Source organism: Pistacia vera, unplaced genomic scaffold, assembly GCF_008641045.1.
Source record: "Pistacia vera cultivar Batoury unplaced genomic scaffold, PisVer_v2 Contig163, whole genome shotgun sequence".
In the NCBI taxonomy this organism is placed as follows: domain Eukaryota; kingdom Viridiplantae; phylum Streptophyta; class Magnoliopsida; order Sapindales; family Anacardiaceae; genus Pistacia; species Pistacia vera.
The window spans coordinates 943,635-964,732 of record NW_022195716.1 but is presented as its reverse complement, the minus strand read 5'-3'; the positions used below and the strand labels follow the sequence as shown (position 1 = coordinate 964,732).

The window sequence follows — 21,098 nt, the reverse complement described above, 5'->3', positions numbered from 1 at the left end:
TGTATATCTGAAGGGGAGAAATTATTAAGTGATTTCTCATGCATCTCAGATGGAAAATTACACTTAACTCTATTTTCTTTGAATAATACTTTGGGTACTAACAAATGGGTACTAATCTGTGTACTAACTAAAGCATAGTACGGGTACTATATGCATAGTATGGGTACTATGCTTTAGTTAGTACACAGATTAGTACCCATCCGTTAGTACCCATAGCATCACTCATTTTCTTTTTATAAAGAGTTCCAATTTCATCTTCCCCTAATTTTTAGTGAAATCTTAAACACATCCCCTATGGTTGTAAAATAAGCAAGTCTCCTCAATTTCATTAAGCAAATAATACTATCGAAGGCTAAAGGAGGTTTGTGTGCCCTCGAGATGAGTGTGGGTCATTCTACTGGGTAGGTTTTGACAATAATCTTTCTGCAAGTTCACCTACTGAAAGCTTGTTATGACTTCTCTTTACTTTAAATGATAAGATTCAATGGATTTGCAAGTAGAAAACTGCCCATATCACTGCGAAATAAAAAAACTTTATCGGATCATTCAATTAATAGGAACCATTGATAGAATATATAAAAAGGACAGAGGCCTAGTCAACGCAAGCTAATGACACACATAATCTTCAAATCTCATAAAGTTGTTTGATGTTACAGTAAAGATCAGGAAGATTACAGAAATTACCCCTTTTGTGAAGAGGCAAGAATGCCTAGCCAGCTAGTTTTGTGTGGACTAAATCTAGTAAATGACCAAGTCTTTGGTCTCGAAAGATGGGCATTAGCATGGCGTATATGCCATGCAATTGCATGTTGAAGATGATAACGATGATGATAAGTATCCAACACTTTTAATATTTTATCCACATCGACAATTCCAAGTGCACAAATATTCTAAATTTCACTTGTTTATTTAATTAATTTGTTGCAGAAAAGAGCCGGCTTTGGTAGTTTCACAAAGACTTTAAACTGGAACCCAACAAGAATCATAACCGTTACAAATTTAACTCATTTGGGTATCGTGACCTTAATCTAACCGTCTCAATTCTGCATTTTTTTTTTTTTTTTTTATGTCTATATATAAACATAAAATAATATATGCATGGCATAAACTTATTGATTTGGCAGAAAAATTAGATGATATATCAAATGCATATTAGGGTTTTTCATATGGATGACGCGTAAATGTTGGAGGTGTGATATAAAAAGTTTAAATGGGACAAACGACACGTATCAAATAACTTAAAATCCTAGTGATTAAGTAAATAAAATAAATAATTGAAGAAGAAGAACAATTCAACAAGACCACAGACGGCATATGACCGTTGATTGCCACGGCCGTTATCACCCAATCAAAATTCATCCAAACTTTCCAACTGTGGGTCCAATCTCTCACTCTCTGTTACAAATTTATTTATACATTAAAACTCCACATTTTCTCGTGAAGAAGAAGCGCCAGGAGCGTTTTTGTCACCCTCACATTTCACAATATTCATCACCTTCCTCTCCATAAATCTCCCATCTCAACATTCCTTTCACCGAGAAATTAAAATGGATTCAGAACCAGATTTTAATTTTAATGATCCATGTTCAACACCAAAACTATCTTTGTTTTCATTTCCGATGAGTAAGGGCCAAGAGCCACCGGGGATGTTGACTCCGCCGGTAAACATCCCGGCGTCGATTCCGTTTCAATGGGAGGAAGCTCCGGGGAAGCCGAGAAACAGTTGCGTGACTCAATCTAAGCCGAAGCCCTCCAGTGCGCGGTGCCTGGAACTTCCTCCACGGCTGTTATGTGAAACGAAAATGATCAATATTCCATCGCCAACCACCGTACTGGACGGGCCGGACGTGGGTCGGTCTCTGTCTTATACGTTGTCGTTTCGGAGAGGAGGGTCATTACGGAGGGAGAACAAGGAGGGGCTTCTGTTTTGGTCCAGTAGGTGGGGCAGTTTCAAGAAGAATAAGGTGAATGTTGGGGGGAGAAATTCTGACACTTTAGATTCTTCCTCCGCCTCCGGAGGTGGAGATGGTGGCAGTGACGGAGGTGCGAAGGTGAAGATTACAAGAGTGAGGAAGAGATCAGTGAGCTTTTTGAGTCTTAAGTCTCACACAAGTTCATCACATATGTGGGTAAGTAAAGCATCTAATTTTTAACAAATTTTGTGACATTTTTTTCTAAATTTTGATAGATAGATAGATTAAAACAAAATTTTATGAGCAAAAAGAATTATTCTTTACTTTCCATGCATGTTTTTGTGATTGCATCATGATAACTTTGGTTAACTTTTTGTATCTTTTGCACCTTTAGTTAAATTTATAGCATATTTTCCACTGTTTCAATCAACGTAAATCAATGCATATAAAAATAATTCTTAGGACATTTTATTAGTTGGTCTTGATTTCAAAAGAACAAATTTTTTAATTGTTTCATATAAATATGAATGATCGCTCGCTTAAAATGAGGTCTATAATAATTTCCAATATCATTATATGGGTTTCATATTATCAGCTCATGCTCTTGGAAAAGTTTGGTCCTCCTGACCTTTAGCTTAATTTTATTGTCCTAGAATTAATTCTCAATTAAATGTTGTAAGCTACAGTTGACCAATTATATATCATCCACTAATCTAGCTTTAGAAATAATAATAATAAATAACAATAATTAATAAGACTGAATTTGTTTGGGGAGAGGGAGACCATTGAATTTCTGGGCGGAGTGGAAAAAGTAGTTTGATTTCTTAGTGAAAATGACTTTTGATTATACTAGTAATTAATGTTATAATTAAGTTAATTATGTAATTAACTAAATTCTGTGGTAACTGCAGACAAGCATTTGTGAAAGCTTTAAACAGGCGGTCCCATGGAGACGAAGACAAGACAAGTTGAGAAAGATGGAGTCTAATTAGATGTGCTCACTTCACCACACAAATTAATTAATTTCCATCTTCTTTAATATTGTATAGATTTAAATTTAAATATAATATACTTAAATTTTGTATCATCTTTAATGTATGAATTATGATCACATACATATTACTATTGTTGAAACAGAATTTTTTTTTTCTTTTTTTACCTCAAAATTTTAATTTATAGATTCGATTAAAGAAAAGTGCCTCTCTTAAATTTCATTTTTACATTTTATTTTATTTTATTACAAGTCATCTTTATAATCTTATAAAATTTACTTATAAACTTATTGAAAAGATAGATATAAACCCATTTATCATGTGCGTCAGTATCACTAAATAATAATTTCTCACCCAAGTTTCTGAAATAATAATTTTTCCCCTTACCCTAGTTTTTTTTTTAGTATTTTATTATTCAATTAAACTGATCAAGGGTAAACAATGAATATAGGAGATAAATTATAATTTCAGTTTAAAAACCCGATGGAAAAGTTTAATTTAGTGGTACCTCTATGGAATTATAATTAACTCTTCTTATATAAATTAATGAACAACATATTTAACTATTTTAGTGCTAAATTTGTAGCGTACACTACTTATATGTATTCATGTTATATTTTTTAGATATAACGGTCATATTTGACGCGTCTGCAGTTGGGATGTCTAAGTAACTTAAAATACTAAAATTAAGCAAAATGTGGTGTGTAAAAGTCAAAGTTGTAATAAATTCTTCTAAAATTTGTATTATAATAATACCTTACTTAAGGAGAATAACGCAAAAGGTGTCACTCACTAATTTCTCTTTCCTCCAAATCTTCCAATTTCATTTTCAATTTTTTCCTGTATAACTTAGACTGACTAAAAAAGTAATGAAGGAATTTAACATCCTTTTTATGGAAGTAGTGAAAGAGAATGATAAGTAAGGATCTGTTAATGGTTAATTCAAATGTAAAAACAATTAGTTAAGGGAGGTAAGTGACAATTTAATCATAATTATTTTTTTCTATCTTTTTGTGTCACCAAATCGTATTAGTAAAATTTATTTATTTAAAAAAAAAAATCATATCTGATGTACTTTTTAAAGGGTTTTAAAAGCGTTTTCAGTAATTAAAAATCAATTAAAAAAAAAAAAGATAAATCTGTCAATACAGGATGCAATTAATAATTTATAATGGGCTGTCAAAGAGGCCCTGGAAAATGGGTTGGGCTAGCCAGATATTGGGCCCACTCATGTCCATATAAATCACCAATTAACTCCTAAAGCATTAAGATCAGTTTACCTTTTTTTTTTTTTTTTTCCTCCTAAGTACACCTATTAGGAATTTATTGGAAAATATGACTTTTAATAAGCAATTTTAATAATTATAAGTAACCAATAAATTAAGCAAACAACATTGAATAATACATCAATATTGAAGAGAGTAAAAAAAAAAAAAAAAAAAAAAAACTAAAAGATCCATGCTAATAGTCAATAAAGAAAATAATTTAAAAGAAACTGTGTTTACAATATCTTATTTTCTATAAGTATATATGCATATGCTTCATATATATATTAATTAAAGGTTATATTTATAGACGGTAAAATCTACGATCACAAATACGAGAGTCAAATCTTGTGTTGTAAGCCACTGACAATCCAGTGGACTTGCGGAGAAGGCAATGAAAGTTGTCGGGCTTGAGGTGGCACTAGAGAGTCGTCGAAATATTGTGGAGGGGTTTGTTTCATATAAATATGAATGATCAATTGCTTAAAATGAGGTCTATAATAATTTCCAATATCCCTATGCGGGTTTCATATTATGAGCTCATGCTCTTGGAAAAGTTTGGTCCTCATGATCTTTTAGCTTAACTTTATTGTCCAAGAATTAATTCTCAATTAAATGTTCTAAGCCACAGTTGACCAATTGTATATCATCCATTAATCTAGCTTTAAAAATAATAATAATTAATAAGACTGAATTTGATTGGTGAGAGCATTGAATTTCTGGGCGGAGTGGAAAAAGTAGTTTGATTTCCTAGTGAAAATTACTTTTGATTTTACTAGTAATTAATGTTATAATTAAGTTAATTATGTAATTAATTAAATTTTGTGGTAACTGCAAAGAAGCATTTGTGAAAGCTTTAAACAGGTGGTCCCATGGAAACGAAGACAAGTTGAGAAAGATGGAATCTAATTAGATGTGCTCACTTCACCACACAAATAAATTAATTTCCATCTTGTTTAATATTTTATAGATTTAAATTTAAATATAATATACTTAAATGTATGAATTATGATCACAACATATGATAGGGATTTTGCTATATACATATTAATATTGTTGAAACAGAATTTTTTTTCTTTTTTTACCTCAAAATTTTAATTTATAGATTCAATTAAAGACAAATGCCTCTTTTAAATTTCATTGTTAATTTTATTTTATTACAAGTCATCTTTATAATCTTAAAAAATTTACCTATAAACTTATTGAAAAGATAGATATAAACTCATTTATCATATGAGTCAGTTCATTTATCATATGAGTCAGTGTCACTAAATAATAAGTTCTCACCCAAGTTTCTGAAATAATAATTTTTCCCCTTACCCTAGTTTTTTTTTTTTAATTATTATTTAATTAAACTGCTCAAGGGTAAACAATGAATGTAGGAGATAAATTATAATTTCAGTTTAAATACCCGATGGAAAAGTTTAATTTAGTGGTACCTCTATGGAATTATAATTAGCTCTTCTTATATAGATTAATGAACAACATATTTAACTATTTTAGTGCTAAATTTGTAGCGTACACTACTTATATATTTATGTTATATTTTTTAGATCTAACGGTCATATTTGAGGCAAGATTGAGGTTGGGATTATAATTTATTTAAAGTTTGATTTTTGAATAAATAAAAAGCAGAAGTCAGCAGTTGGGATGTCTAAGTAACTTAAAATACTAAAATTATGAAAAATGTGATATGTAAAAGTTAAAGTTGTAATAAATAATATTTTCTTCTAAAATTTGTATTATAATAATACCTTACTGGACAAGAAGTGTCACTCACTAATTTATATTCTCTCTAGATCTTTCAAATTTTTTTTTTTTTTTTTTTTTCGTATAACTTAGGCTGATTCAAGAAGTAATGAAGAAATTTAACATCTTTTTTATGGAATGAGTGAAAGAGAATGATAAGTAAAGTTCTCTTAATGGTTAATTCAAATGTAAAAATAATTAGTTCAGGGAGGTAAGTGACAATTTAATCATAATTATTTTTTTCTATCTTGTTGCGTTACCAATAGGGCTGTTAACGAGCCAAGCTGAGCCAACCCGAGTATTCAGCTAAACGAGCTTGGCTCATGAGGGAGAAGGGATAAACGAGTTCGAGCCTAGCCGAGCCGAGTCATCGATAGCTAGTTTGACTCGAATTCATGAAGGGTTAAGGGGGAATCGAGCTTGGCTCGCGAGTCGGCACAAAAACAAACAATTTTTTTAATTAAACCAGACTTGGTTTTACATGGTATCCAACCCATTTTATGTCCTGATACATTAAAACAACAACTAAATCGCTTTACAAAATAAACATAAAAAAAAATGCCGGGGACCTTCATTTATAGTATATTCCATTTTAATGCCACAAACTATTTGACAACACAAAAGTAAACTTGCATGTATTTGGCAAACAACTCAATCTCCACATGTGATCATTTCATCATACTATTTACCATACTGGTTCTGTTTCAACAAATTAAGTGAAGTAAACTAAAGTGTTTGATTCACTTTACTTAATTCATCTTTCATCAAAACAAAAACGGGACTATATACAAATTTAATCCCAAAAGCTCAAAATGTTTCGTAAAAAATATGGTTGTATGTTGGGAGCTACGTCCCAAAACCATTCTTGCCCCACTTCTGCAAACAAAAAATCAATTAAGGACATAAGTACATAAAGATGAATATGCAAACCCAAACAAAAAATCAATTAAGTCAAACGTGCACAATCCTGCTACCACGGCCAATGACATGCAGGCGAATCAAACAATCTACTGATTGTCGTCAATTGATGGGATAGGAAGAACAATCTCCAAGTGCTCATGCTCTTTCTGAAATGAAATAAGAAATAAAAATTAAGTTTAGATTAACATAAAGTAATTTCAAATATTGAATTGCACTAAAAATAGAATCAATGAAACTTACTTTGCACCATTTCTTCACTCCATTCAAAGATCAACACCAATCACATCCACATAAGAGCATTTCTACCATGTCGAGAGAAAAGAAGCTCGATAATTGTCAATAACCCTACTCCTGATAATTAATGCAGACTCTGAAGCAATCATAGTGATCGGGATGGCTAGTATCTCACGAGCCATTATATACAATATAGGGTACTTGGTTGAATTTGCTTTCCACCTTCAAATGCCTCCTAATCCCCCATGCACTTATGACACCCATCTCCCAAATAACAGTCTAGCTCAGACTTACTTGGCTCAACAGTCTCCACCACATCTAGAAAACTACTAAAATCATCCTAACTCGTAGCTCCCGTGACCGTTGCCTCCTCACCAACGGCTCCAACTTCATCCCCACTACTGGAGGCCCACGGGAAATAGTAGAAGCTTTATTAGCTTCAACATACTCTCCATACAGCTCATACAGTGCATCTTGAATAGTTACAGTATTTGCACAGGCTTCTAACTCATAATACATCTTGGGGAAGGCCCATTGATTACTCTCATTTTCAATCGAGGATCCAATACATTAGCCAAAAACATCAACACATTACATTCTCCCCAATATTTATTGAACTTCTCCTTCATCTTCCTTACCATGTTTCTAATGAACTCATCTCCGTCTTCAGTCTTATTATCTAGCATCATTTTCACTAGACAGGCCTCCTTTAGAAATAATTAGATGTTGGATAATCAATCCCACCAATGAGATTGGTTGTACGACTAAAAACCTTTAAAATGTCACACACTTTCTCCCAATCCTCGTCCTATGGACAATAATGATAACTTGAATCCCTTTCTTTCAACCTAGGAAGTACTTTTTTAAACTTAATTGTCGTTGCCAATATTTCATACGTAAAATTCTATCTTGTTTTACAATGTAGAATAAGCTTCCAAAACAGCAATTTAAGTTGTTGAACAATCTCGGTAAAAACCCTAATCCTGCTCTCTAAAGCATTACTGTATAAGACGCTCTCATGGATGCGTCAATGATATGCCTACTTTGATAAAGTCCATCTTGAACAATGAGGTTCAAGATATGGGCACAACATCTAACATAAAACAATTTACCTCCACAAATCAGATTCCCCATAAGTTCAAAATTTTCCCTCAGAATTCTGATTGCAACATCATTACTTAAAGCGTTATCCACTGAGGTAGTGTACACCTTATTTTCAATCCCCATTCTATGAGACATTTGAAAATGGAGTCAACAATCATAACACCAATACAGAGAGGAGGTAAATGCACAAAGTTCAAGACATGTTTATTGATCCTCCAATTACCATCTATCCAATGTCCAATGAGCACCATATACTTCATCTTCTGATTGCTGGAATTCCACAAATCCATAGCCAAACTAATCTTTGTCACATTCTTCAACAACGTCTTCATCTTCACTTTCTTAATCTCATATACCTTCATACAATCATTTTTGCAGGTATGGCGGGAAACCAGACTCCATTCAAGAATCCCATACTTTATCATATTGTTCAAGCCCTCTTCCTCTATAATTGAAAATGGATGCTCATGCATAAGCACCCAATGGGCGATAAATTCCCTCATCTTCATCATGTCGAACTTTCCACTTACAGTAGGCAAAACAGAAGTTCCAACATCAAAACCGACAACAGAAAAAGTAATGTGTTGTTGCCTTATGGAAGCTATTCTCTTTTAACACCTTTTTAAATGTCTATTAAACTGGGTGGTGCTTTTGGTGGCATTAATAGATAGCTTGGCTTTGCAATGGATACACTTTGTCTTTTTTGTACCACCCGAGAGAACCACCTTCTTAAACTATGTCCAAACCACTGATGTTTTAGCTCTCTTTTTCCTCTAAATTGGATTGTCATTCTGCCCACCATTATCTGGGCTACTAACACTGTGTTTTGTATTTGTAGTGGTCTCATTCAAGGTACGCTTATTGCTCGGTGTAATTTTAATTGTACCTTGCTCAGTAGGGTTGCTTGAGGTACTATCGTCCATTTCCAAACCTATAATACAAAGTGAAAACAAAAGGGTCAGCTTTTCTTATTGATATTTGATGGAACACCACTGATGAAATCAAACAAATCCAGCAATAAAACAGTCCAAAAACACAAGATATGGCCACTACAAATCTGGAATTAATTTAGCAATAAATTAGAATATGTGGAGATGAAATTGAATCATAGAATGTTACTAGATAGAATGTTGGAAATATGTGGGGTGCCTCCTGAAAAATTCAGAATTATATGTTCAAGTATTGACATGCTAGATAAGCAATCTTAAGCAATCTTTTAAGATGAAATAATTGGAACCAAACTAAACTGCCAAGTGCCAACCTGATACGTTTACAAGTCCTAAAATACTTGTAAACATGAGTGGACAAGGAATTACAAGTCCTAAAACACTTGCTAATTCGGTTGAATCAAAGAGTTTCATTCCAAGTCCTAAAACACTTGGATTGTGGAATGTGGAAAGCAATGGAGGAAATTCGGCCCAAGCAAGTTCCAAGGGGGGAAAGAGCCCAAGCATTTCGGCCCAAACCATCCCAAGTCCAAGCCCAACAAAGGAAGCTCAAGCCCACCAAGAGAGAAGCCCAAGTGTTGAAGTGAACCCATTCGACCCAATTCTCATTCCAAAAGGGAAAGCCCCCATGAACCCTTATTGGATCCATTTGCAAGATCTTCAAGGCCCAATCTCTTACACCCTTATTAGTAGACTTAATTATGATCATTGATCAAGCTTTGAGCTAATAAAGTGAGTTTTTTTTTTTAACTAATGGGGTGGTCAAAGACATGGATCCTAGAATTAGGGAATCATGTTCCTTTTTGCATTAAATAGGTATGGCTTATTTTTTTTAATGGAAGGCTTGTAATTATTTGTGTAATTTTTTTTTTTTTTCATTTTCTTGTATTGTTTTGTTGATTACTCTTTTAACCTTGTAATTGCCTATATAAAGGCAACTATTCTCCTTGTAAAGTTAGTTTATGAAATATCAAAAATTTGGTTTAACCATTGAGAGAGCTTTGTGTTCTTGTTGTGATTTCCTTATCCAAGTCTTGGCAAGGAGATTTGGTGGTGAATCAATTCAAGCTGGAGGAGAATTCCTTTATGCTTGAAGTGTTCATACTTGTCTTAACTCAAAATTGCAAGTAAGTGTGACATTGCCTCCCTAGTGTATTTGGCCGAATCTAAGCTTGAGTTTAGGGCATATTTTTTGTGTTTTGTTGTTGCAAATTGGTTGGAATTGGATCACAACCGTGAGAAATAAAACCAAGTGCAATATTGTGAAATTGCCCCAAGTGCATTTGGTTTATCCATTCCAACCGTGTAGCTATTATTGTGAAATTTGCATGGACAAAATGGTGTTTGGATGAAGAGTGTCTTTCAATAAGCAAAAGATCAAACCAAATTACTCAACACCATGACCGTAATTTTTTTTGCAACAAATCATATAAAACAACACATTTCAAAAATCCTCAACACACCCGAATGCCCAACAATCCTCAACAGCACAGTCCACAGCACAAACACATTGCACATTTCAATAATCCTCACCACACCCAAATGCTAAACAAAAGCAACATCACATACACATTTTCAATAATCCTCAACAATCAACACACCCGAATGCCCAACAAACACAACAGCACAGTCCACAACACAAACGCATTACACATTTGACACTTCAATGTATGTACTCATATTGGGAAAAACAAAGAAGAAAAATGGGCCAAAATAATACCTTGCTGAGTTATTGTGACGGCGAGAAGGACGACAGACAACGACAAGTCAACTGTAGGAAGAGAAGTAGATGGCAACGAAGAGAACTTGGAGGTCGACAAAAATGGAGAAACGAAGGCGACGAAGAGAATAGCTGTAACAGGTGACGCCGTCAAAAGTAACAATGGATAACGGCAACCGTGGGCAACGACTTGCAGGTTGATTGGGATTTGTCAATTTTGGGGTGAGGTTGTTATTTCAATTTAGGGATTTTGTTCAAATGGGGGTAAATTATCGTGTTTTACCAAGTTTTACAATGGGGGAATTTGTCATTTTTTAAACTATCATTCTTAATAATGCAAATTGCGTTTAACCCCTAACTGTTTGAAAAACCCTCAGTGTAACCCTCTCTAACTCGAGCCAGATTCAGCTCTCAAGCCATCAAGCCGAGCCAAGCAATGATCGAACTCGACTTGTAACCCATTCACGAATCGAGCCAAGCCTTTGAAGAGCCTTAATTGAGTCGAATCGAACTGGCTCGCGAGCCGCTTGATTCGTCTAACAGTCCTAGTCACCAAATTGTATTAGTAAAATTTATTTATTTTTAATAAAAAAAAATTATATGTGATGTACTTTTTAAAGGGTTTTCAAAGTGTTTTTAGTAATTAAAAAGACTGAAAGAGTGTCACATCTGTTTTACGTTATTAAAAAAAAAAAAAAAAACTAAACTTTATTATACTTGTAATGGGCTGTCAAAAAGGCTTTTGAGAATGGGTTGGCTAGCCAGATATTGGGCCCCTCTTGTCCACATAAATCGCCAATTAATTCCTAAAGCATTAGGATCAGTTCACCTCTTCCTTTTTCAATATATTCCAAGTACACCTATTAGGAATATATTGAAAAATGACTTTTCAATTAACAATTTTAATAATTATAAAGTAACCAATAAATTAAGCAAACAATATTGAATCAATACATCAATATTGAAGAGAGTAAAAAAATAAAAAACTAAAAGATTCATGTTAATAGTCAATAAAGAAAATAATTTAAAAGAAACAGTGTTTACAATATCTTATTTTCTATATATATATATATATATATATATTTCTTTCAAAATCTTACAGATATTGATATGTTTTTTCTTTTTACTTATGTGTCTATATCAATTAATTATTCAGTGTTTATAAATTATGTGATGCTTTTAAACAAACTTTAGTGTTTATAAACAATGAAAAGCATAATTCAATAATATGTTCCTGAAAAACTAATATATTTGGGTTTCATATTTAATAATGTTATAACTATTGTTAGATTTAATAATATTATTGCAGTAACTTCAACCGCTAAGTTAGCATGTTAAAGAAAATTTTCCATGTGTTATTCAAGGTTTCAATCTAATAATTCAAATTAATCTGTTAATACTATTAAATTAAAAACATGACACTATCCAACAAGTTTTACAATATTGATAATTTAGTTTAATTTGTTATTTTTGTAAATTTGAGATCCAAGAGATGTACAAACCAGACATTATTATTGGGTAGGTACTAGGTAAAGTTGAAACAAATTGGCCGGGTTAGGCGGGTCAACCCTAACCTAGCCCGCATTAAGGAGGGTTCAACCCGGACCGCGTATGAGGTGGGTTGGGCGGGCTAGGTTTTTATATGGCAACCCGGCGATCCAGTGGGTTGCTTTTTTTTTTTTAACAAAAGAACCCGCCAACCCGTCGAGTTGGCCGAAAAAAATTAAAAAAACAAATAATAATTTTTTTTTGCAAATACCCTTTTTACCCTTAAAATATAGCTGTTTTATAGCAGTTGAAGAGGCCTTTTTCGTTATTTTCTTTTCTCATTTTTTTCTATAAATAGACTTTAAACTCTCATATTTTCTCACATCTCAAATTCTCTCATTCTCTCATTTTCTCTAATCTATATTGAAATCTCTCAATTATTCTCTTTGTTGTCAATTTGCTCTTATTTTAATTTTTATTAGTTTTTGCAATTTTCAATTCATATTTCCAAATTTCAATTCTCCTTCTTTAATTTTTTATTTCTTCTATATCAAATTTTTTTTTTTTTTTAACTACAATGGATAGATATTTCCATCCCATAAATTTCGATGATGAAGGAAACTACTATCCTAGTCCTCCTGAATTTACTAACATAAATGCAGTAGATTCAAATAGTCCCGCTTTCCCAGTCTCAGAATCCGATACACCTCAAAATATGCCCCCGATTCCTCCCCCTACTGCTACAGCTCCCGGTGGTTCTAGAAGTCGTCCTCGTAATCATGGTCCTCGTCCAAGCAGAAGCGAGTTCATCAACTGCTGTTGAAACCGACGACAGGCACACATCAAACGTTTGGGTGCATTTCGATAAGTTTTACGAGACAGAAAATGGAGTTCAAGTGAAGAAAGCAAGATGCAAGTATTGTGGAAATATTTATGAAGCTGATTCAGGCAATGGTACTAGTACTTTAAAAAGGCATGCTAATAAACATATTACTCAACATGGAAATAGAGAAACCAATCAAACTCAAATAACTAATATGGGTAATACTTTGCGTTATAATTCTGATGTATATAGGGAACCACTAGCTTTATATATTGCTGCAACTGATCAACCTATCAATATGGTTGAAGATAAATATTTTGAAAACTTTATTAAAAATTCATTTTTTCCAGGATTTAAAAGTTATTCTAAAATTGCAACTAGAAATGATTTAATAAAATTGTTTGGGAAAATTAAATTAGAATTAAAAAATAAAATACATAGTTGTCATGTTAGTGTGACTCTAACCGCCGATATTTGGAGTGGTAGAACTAAACAAGATTATATTTGTGTGAGTAGTCATTATTTTGATAACGAATGTAAATTAAATAAATCTTTATTAGGATTTAGATTAATAGATGTAGATGTGGTCAAAAAATTTATAATAAAATTATTGAAGTTTTAGAAGATTATGATGTTCTTAATAAAGCGATAAGTTTAACTTTAGATAATGCAAGTTCTAATAGTACAGCTATAGAGTTTTTTAAAAGTAATTATCCTTTTTATGACAATTTGAAGTTTTTTCACCAACGCTGTGCATGTCACATTATTAATTTAATTGTGAAAACTGGTATGAAAACAATTAGAGATAATATTGATAGAATTAGGGATTCTTTAGCTTGGATTACTGGTAGTAATAAAAGAAATGTTCGATTTCAAGATGCTTGTATAAAATCAAATATGTCTCCTAAAACTTTTGCATTAGACATGCCTGTTAGATGGAATAGTACTTATTTAATGCTTAATTCATATTTAACTTATGCAAATTTAATTAGTTATTTTGTAGCAAATAATAGAGGTCCTCTTTATTTGGTAGAAAATGATTGGCATATACTTTACAACTTTCCGATGTGTATTGTCCTATTAGTCCATTGGTAATACATACAATTATAAAAATTTCATATTTATTTAGAAAAAACATAAACAATGAAATTTTAGGGGAACCAATAAAGGTAATGGAAATTTTTTTTTTTTAAATATTAGAAACTCGTTCCTTTTCTTTATTGTTTAGGTGCTATATTTGATCATATAATTAAGTAGCAGGTTTAGAAAATGGTGTAGACACATTAACTGAAAATTTACAAAACGAAGCATATGTCAATCAACTAGGAGAGGCAAGAGAGTGTCTTGCAGAGGTATATTTGCAATATGAAAACAGGTAAGGGAACCAGCAAAGAGGCAAAATACCCAGGGAAGTTGCATCAGAAGAAACAAATGAAGACTTCGACTCCTGGAGTGAACTTAATAGGCCGAAGAGGACCCAAACCCGAAGCACAACCTCCTCTTCAGAAGCACCAACAACGAATATGTTGTCCTCCATGCGGTCATAGAGTAATGAGCTTCAACAATATTTGGGAACCCCCGAAGTGTTACCAGCAGATCCACAACAAAGAGCCAACTTTGATGTCTTAGAATATTGGAAAACCAGAAAATGTATTTTTCCAGTATTATCAAGACTTGCCTTAGATGTTTTCACTGTTCCTGTCTCAACCGTCTCATCCGAACAAACATTTAGTGCAAATGGAAGAATTTTAAATGAAAGGAGGACTAAACTTTCACAAAAAAATGATTGAAGTCCTCACATGTCTTCGAGATTGGGAACGGTCGCGCCATCAGGATCAATCCGAGGTTGTCGACGATACTTTAATAGAATCATTTCAATTTTGTAATATAGATGATACGGACGAGGGAGGTCCTAGTCAACCCCCAAATTAGTTGTTTTGTAAGTTGTAAGTTGTAAATTAATTATCAATTATTGCACTCTTTTTTCCTTACCAAGTTTTTGTCCCATTAGGTTTTTCTTGGTAAAGTTTTTAACGAAGCAATAATTATTGTAATTTCTTATTTTATTTTTTGATAAATGAATAAATCTAATTTTTTTTTATATTATAATTTTATAGGGCTGCAAAAAACCGGTTAACCGAACCGGATATGTGCTTTTTTTAACTGAACCGGTTTTCCAATTCAAGCCATATCGCAAACTGAAACCGATCTAGATTTTGGCATAAACCCGTATTTTTAGTTTGCAATCCGGTTAACCGATTTGCAAACCGATTTTATTAATAAGCTTTCTTTTTCCTTTTTTTTTTTTAATATCTTATGATAAAAAGAATTCCTACTTTTGGATGACAAAATTTCAAAAAACCAAATGATCCACAATAATTTGACCAATTAATCACCAATTAATGCTATTGAATTCTTCTCATCCAAGCATAATAACTAATAATCACCAATTACATTATCATAAAATATGAGGTGTTCCTTTAAATTTTAATGGCCAAGTACAAAAGTGATTAAGAAATAACAAGTGAAAGTTGTAAACTGGCATCTCCCCTCCACTTTAAGGCTTAAGCATTCTTCAATTGACCAAGTGCAATCACAGAATCACCTACAAAAGGAATGCAAAACTTACATTTACTCTCTCTATTACCTTTCAAAAACTAATAATTTAAATGGATTGGTATTATGTATTAAGGCCAAATATCATAATAGAATATGCAAAAGGATTGATTGCAACAATTGTTAAATGATATCCTAGCAACATTATAATGAAAAAATAATCAAAATATCAATAAGCATATTCAGAGAGTAGTTGTACAAAATATCTAAATGATTATCAATGGATTTTTTACAGATAAATGTTTAGAGAGTAGTTGGATGTGGAGAAGCCAAGGATGTGATATGCGGTATTGTGGATAAACTTAGAGCTTACACCTTGATCATGGGAAGCCACGGTTATGGTTTCATCAAGAGGTATCACGTTTGAACTAACTCAATTTTATTTTAGTAGAAAAATTGTCTACTGCTAATGCTGATTATTTTAACAGGGCTCTTCTAGGAAGTGTGAGTGATTATTGTGCCAAGCATGTCAAGTGTCCAGTGGTAATCGTGAAGCATGGGGAGGAGATATGAAATTAGTTTTTATTCCTTAAATTAGGCCCCATTCACCATCAACAACAAAGGCAACTGAAATCAGCTTCTTCATAAATCCGAAAAGTATATCGCCCATTGACATACAAGACAAAATATTAAAAGTACTATACCTCATATATTGGGTTGTTGTTCAATCATCCATATGACTTGTGCTTTCCAATCCAAAACGCGCAATTTCTACAAATAATTGGACAAGCACATTAGATAGGTTATATTTGCAAAATATATTTAACAAAAACAACAAATAAATAACCAAAAAATTAAAAGTAAAGGAACAATTTTACCCATATCAAGTTTTGATATTTCGTTCAAGCTCTCCTCTATGATGAATGGTACACGCGAAGCCCGAACCCAATCCTGTGTACAAATAAGAGCCTCCACCATCTTGGGAGTGAGGGAGCTACGAAATGGATCCAATACACGATCCCCCGTACTAAAAGCCGACTCAGATGCAACGGTAGAGACAAGCATAGCCAATACATCTTGTGCTATCATAGATAGAGCTCCATATTTTGTTGAATTTAACTTTCACCATTGCAAGATATCAAAACTCTTGTTGTCGTCTTCACAATTGTCCGTTAAATATTTGTCCAACTCTGTTTTGTGATTCACAACTTTTTTTCCAGCCTGTTTCTCCTAATACATAACCTTCATAAACTCTTCATTATCAAGATCTACATCATCAACATCAATCTCCATTGCAACTTGAGTCTGCTCACTTGGTTGCGTACTAGGGACCACCTTAAACGATCTATATTGCTCAAATAAAGCCACCAAAACTTCCTTCACTTTTGTCTTCAACCTATCAACAGGAACCGTATCAAAAGACTCATTAATAACCCAATCCATATATTCTAACTTGTGTCTCAGATCTAATACCTCTGCAATAAATAACATGAGGTTGATATTATCAATATTTGACCAATATTTATCATATTTCCCCTTCATCTTTAAAGCCATACTACGTAACCCAGGATCTACACTTGTACACCATTTTGAAATCTTTAATCCAATGCCAAAAATGTCTCGCATGTAAGCATTACTAGTGACAAAGTGAGCCAGAGACACGTAGAGTAACATCATAAAACACTTTCGAAAAAGGTAAGAAGTATCGTGCATCTCCCAATCAATGCATGTAGGCAAACCCCTAAACCTTTCCCCACTACTAAGCTCATCTGAATACTTACTATCCTCTATTTCCAACAACTCAAAAGCTTTCTGAAATTTTAATGCCGCCTCCAACATCAAGTATGTGGAATTCCACCTTGTTTCAACATCGAGAACCAATTGAGCTTTACTTTCAATTTTTTCTTTTGCCACACACTCCTTAAATTTGTGTAACCTTGCCGGAGAATACCTCAAGTAGCTCACTGCCGAACGAATTCAGAATATGGAGTCCTATATATCTTTTAATCCCTCTTTTACAACTAAACTCAATATATGAGTACAATATCTCATGTGGAGGAAGTCACCATCCAAGACACTCCCCTTCCAACTTCCCAACCAGTCTTAATATTACTTATTCCAACATCATTAGAGCTTGCATTATCAATAGTGATTGTGAAAACTTTAGAAATATCCCACTCAAGCAAACACTTCTCCACTGCCTTGTCAATCTCTAAACCTTTGTGACTAATAATTGGACAGAAGTTTATAATCTTTTTTTGTAAAACCCAGTTTTCATCGATGAAGTGAGCTGTCAGACACATATAATTGGGGTTCTGACAACTTGTCCATGTATCAGTGGTGAGAAAAATTCTTTGTGAAAACTTAGCAAAGAACTTCTTCATCTTTTGGCACCCTTCATTATATATTTTAATACAATTTGAAGCAACTGTTGTTCAACTAGGCATTTGAAAAATTGGTTGAGCCACTCTCATCAACTCCCGAAACCCCTCACACTTAACAATTTTAAAAGGTAACTTATCAACAATGACCATTTTAGCGACAGCCCGTCTAACCGCATCCTGATCAAATTTCCAAGTCAAAAGTGAAAAATGTGGAGTGCTACTCGACTTATCACGTGCCTGTTGTGTTTGTTAAAACACTAATGTCTTCTGCTTCTTGTCCACCACATTCAAGGGATACTTTTTACACCTACTTAAATGGTTACGCAAACAAGTTGTACTGCTCTTACTTGGACAAGTTAGAACATTCCCACAGTAATTACATGATGCAGTGGCATCATCCTTATTCTCATAATCAATCTTGGTGAAGTGATCCCACATTTCTGAAGTGTTCTTCCTTTAAGTAATAGAAATCCCACGTTTTTGGGTTGGACGTGGCACTGGTGCCGTGCAAGTAATTAGATCTATAGCCACATTTGTAGGTGTCAGATTTGGTGAATGAATGTCACTTGACGTCTGACAAGCATGAGTATTGTCACCAGTCAACGACATTTGCAAAATTCGAAAAGAATTTAATGATAATTTATAAAGAATAAAAGAATGAATCTCTAAAAAAATGATAACATGGACATCACCTATGTTACAATCATTATTATCCAATCATTACAATCATTTTCTTTCTTTATCAAACTAACACAACTTAAATTCAAGTAAAAGAATGTGGATTCCAATTAAACATCAAGACAAAACTAGTAATTAACATTAGTTAACCAACAAGGCAACAAAANTAAAACCCTAAGCATATAAACTATAAGAACTCAACACTTTAAAAATTAATCTCATATCTATTTACAAGAATTCTTACCTTGGGATGCTTAGGAATGAATATCTACCCAAAATCCAACCAAAAGTCCTCTAAGATACCTTGAAAATTGGTGAAGCAAATTGAGAGAATTTGAGAGTGAAGGTGGCGTGTGAGGTGTAGAGAATGATAGGGTTTGTATGCTTGAATCCTTAATATCTCATATTAATATGCATACTTTCCCATTTTGCCCTTACACTTTCTTAGAAATTCCATCTTTGCCCTTTAGTCATTTACAAGAATGCCCTCACCTTTATTGTATTCTCCATGAAATGTCCTTACTTTTCACATTTACAACTAATTAGGGGTAGAATGGTTATTTTTCCCTTAAAGAAATTTTCTCTAGAATTTTCTCAAGATTTCCAACCAATTCTTTGCCTCGACGAAAAGTCTTCTTCGCCTCGGCGAAGCATTCCAGAGCATACGTCGCCGCGGCGAAACTTCTTCTTCGCCGTGGCAAAGCCTGCAAATTCTAGAACACGATTTGGGCAAAGAGTTTGTTCCCACGGCGACAAACTTCCTTTGCAGCAGCGAAGTCTACACTTCCCAAATTTTCAATCTTTCACCTTAGCACAAGCAAAACTCAAGGAATTAAAGGCATAAAAACATAAATAACTTACCTCTTTGTGGGTGTTACATTGACCAAGCCCATTATCACTGTTAATGAGAGGTTCCCAGGACCCACTCTGTATTCAAGTATTCATACATCAATTTTACGGTAAAATTTTAGGATTGTGCAGGCATGTTCATAAATGTAGAGACAAATTAAGACACATCAAAGTTTTATCATCAATTAAAAAATGACATCTGCATAAATGAAGATTGAAGACTGAAGAATGAAGATTGAAGATAAATTAAAACTTACCTCAATGAAAACTTACCTCAAACACAAGAGCTCAATCCAGCCGCAATAAAGTGTCAATTGTTGGTGAAGACTAAAAAATGAAGATTGCGAAGACTAAACTTGTCACAACCAAAGGTTAGTTGTGGAAGCTTGGAGAATGGAAGAAGGCGACGAGTTTGGGAGGGGTTGTAGTCAGAGAGTGAAGATGGCAACTAGTCTTGGAGAGTGGAGATTATGGAGAATGGAGAGGGAGGTAACAAGTTTGAGAGGGGTTGGTGACTAGAGTCTTGGAGAGTGGAAAGGGAGGTAGCGAGTTTGAGAAAGGTTTTCGTCGGAGAGTCACGACAGCGATTGGAGTCTCGGAGAGTGGATAGGCTGGTGACGAGTTTGAGAGGAGAAGAGTTGTCGAGTGTGAAGTGTTTCGGTCTCAGTTTAGGGATTCAAAATCAAGATATTAGATTTAGGATTTAGATAATTAGGGATTTTTAGAATAATATTATTATATTGATAGGAAAACCGATTATAAAAATACTATAAACCGTAAACCGANATCATATATAACAAATCAATACAAAATAACAACTTTAAGTAACCCCAATAAAAAACAATAGGTATTTTCTAAGCCTATAGCCACCATTCATTGTTATGACAATTAGGTACTTTCATGAGGAAGACAGGGGTATAAAAGGAAGAAAATAAGAGAAGGGCCTTATTTTTGAGAGTCGCATTTGAATGTGGTCATTAGTTAATGCACCATTTTTAAAAAGGTTTTATTTTAAGCAAATTTCCCTAATCTCAAATTTAATTTTGCTTGTTTTTGGGCTTAATTATTGATTGTTTATTAACTCATATATAATTGGCCTTGTTAATGTAAATGATACTAAATGCATAAATTTCTTATAAAAACTATTCTACAAAGCTGATGTGTTATAAAATGATAAGATAAATTTGTATACAAAATCAATTCTAATATGATAATAAAAAAAGTTGTGTCACATCAGTTTATATACATTATTTATACATGTAGCACCACTGAAATTATGTATATACATTATTTATACATGTAGCACCACTGAAATTATGTATAAGAGGTAATTTTTAAACCTCATATGTTTTATTAGTAACCACTGCTAAAAAAACATAATTGTAATGAATACTAAATAAAATAATTGTAAACATTTACTCAAACTTCTCCACTCTCAACTTTCTTTCTTCAATTTAATAAAAGTAAATATTAGT

At 33.2% G+C, this 21,098-nt stretch overlaps 1 protein-coding gene across 1 annotated transcript; it reads left to right on the top strand.

Annotated features, from left to right (window-relative positions):
• Positions 1-1,450: 1,450 nt before the first annotated feature.
• Positions 1,451-2,970, top strand: LOC116125379. Its single transcript, XM_031411120.1, has 2 exons — positions 1,451-2,129; positions 2,825-2,970. The coding sequence occupies exons 1-2, from the start codon at positions 1,548-1,550 to the stop codon at positions 2,903-2,905; spliced, it is 663 nt and encodes a 220-aa protein (XP_031266980.1). The 5' UTR covers positions 1,451-1,547; the 3' UTR covers positions 2,906-2,970.
• The last annotated feature ends 18,128 nt before the right edge of the window (positions 2,971-21,098 follow it).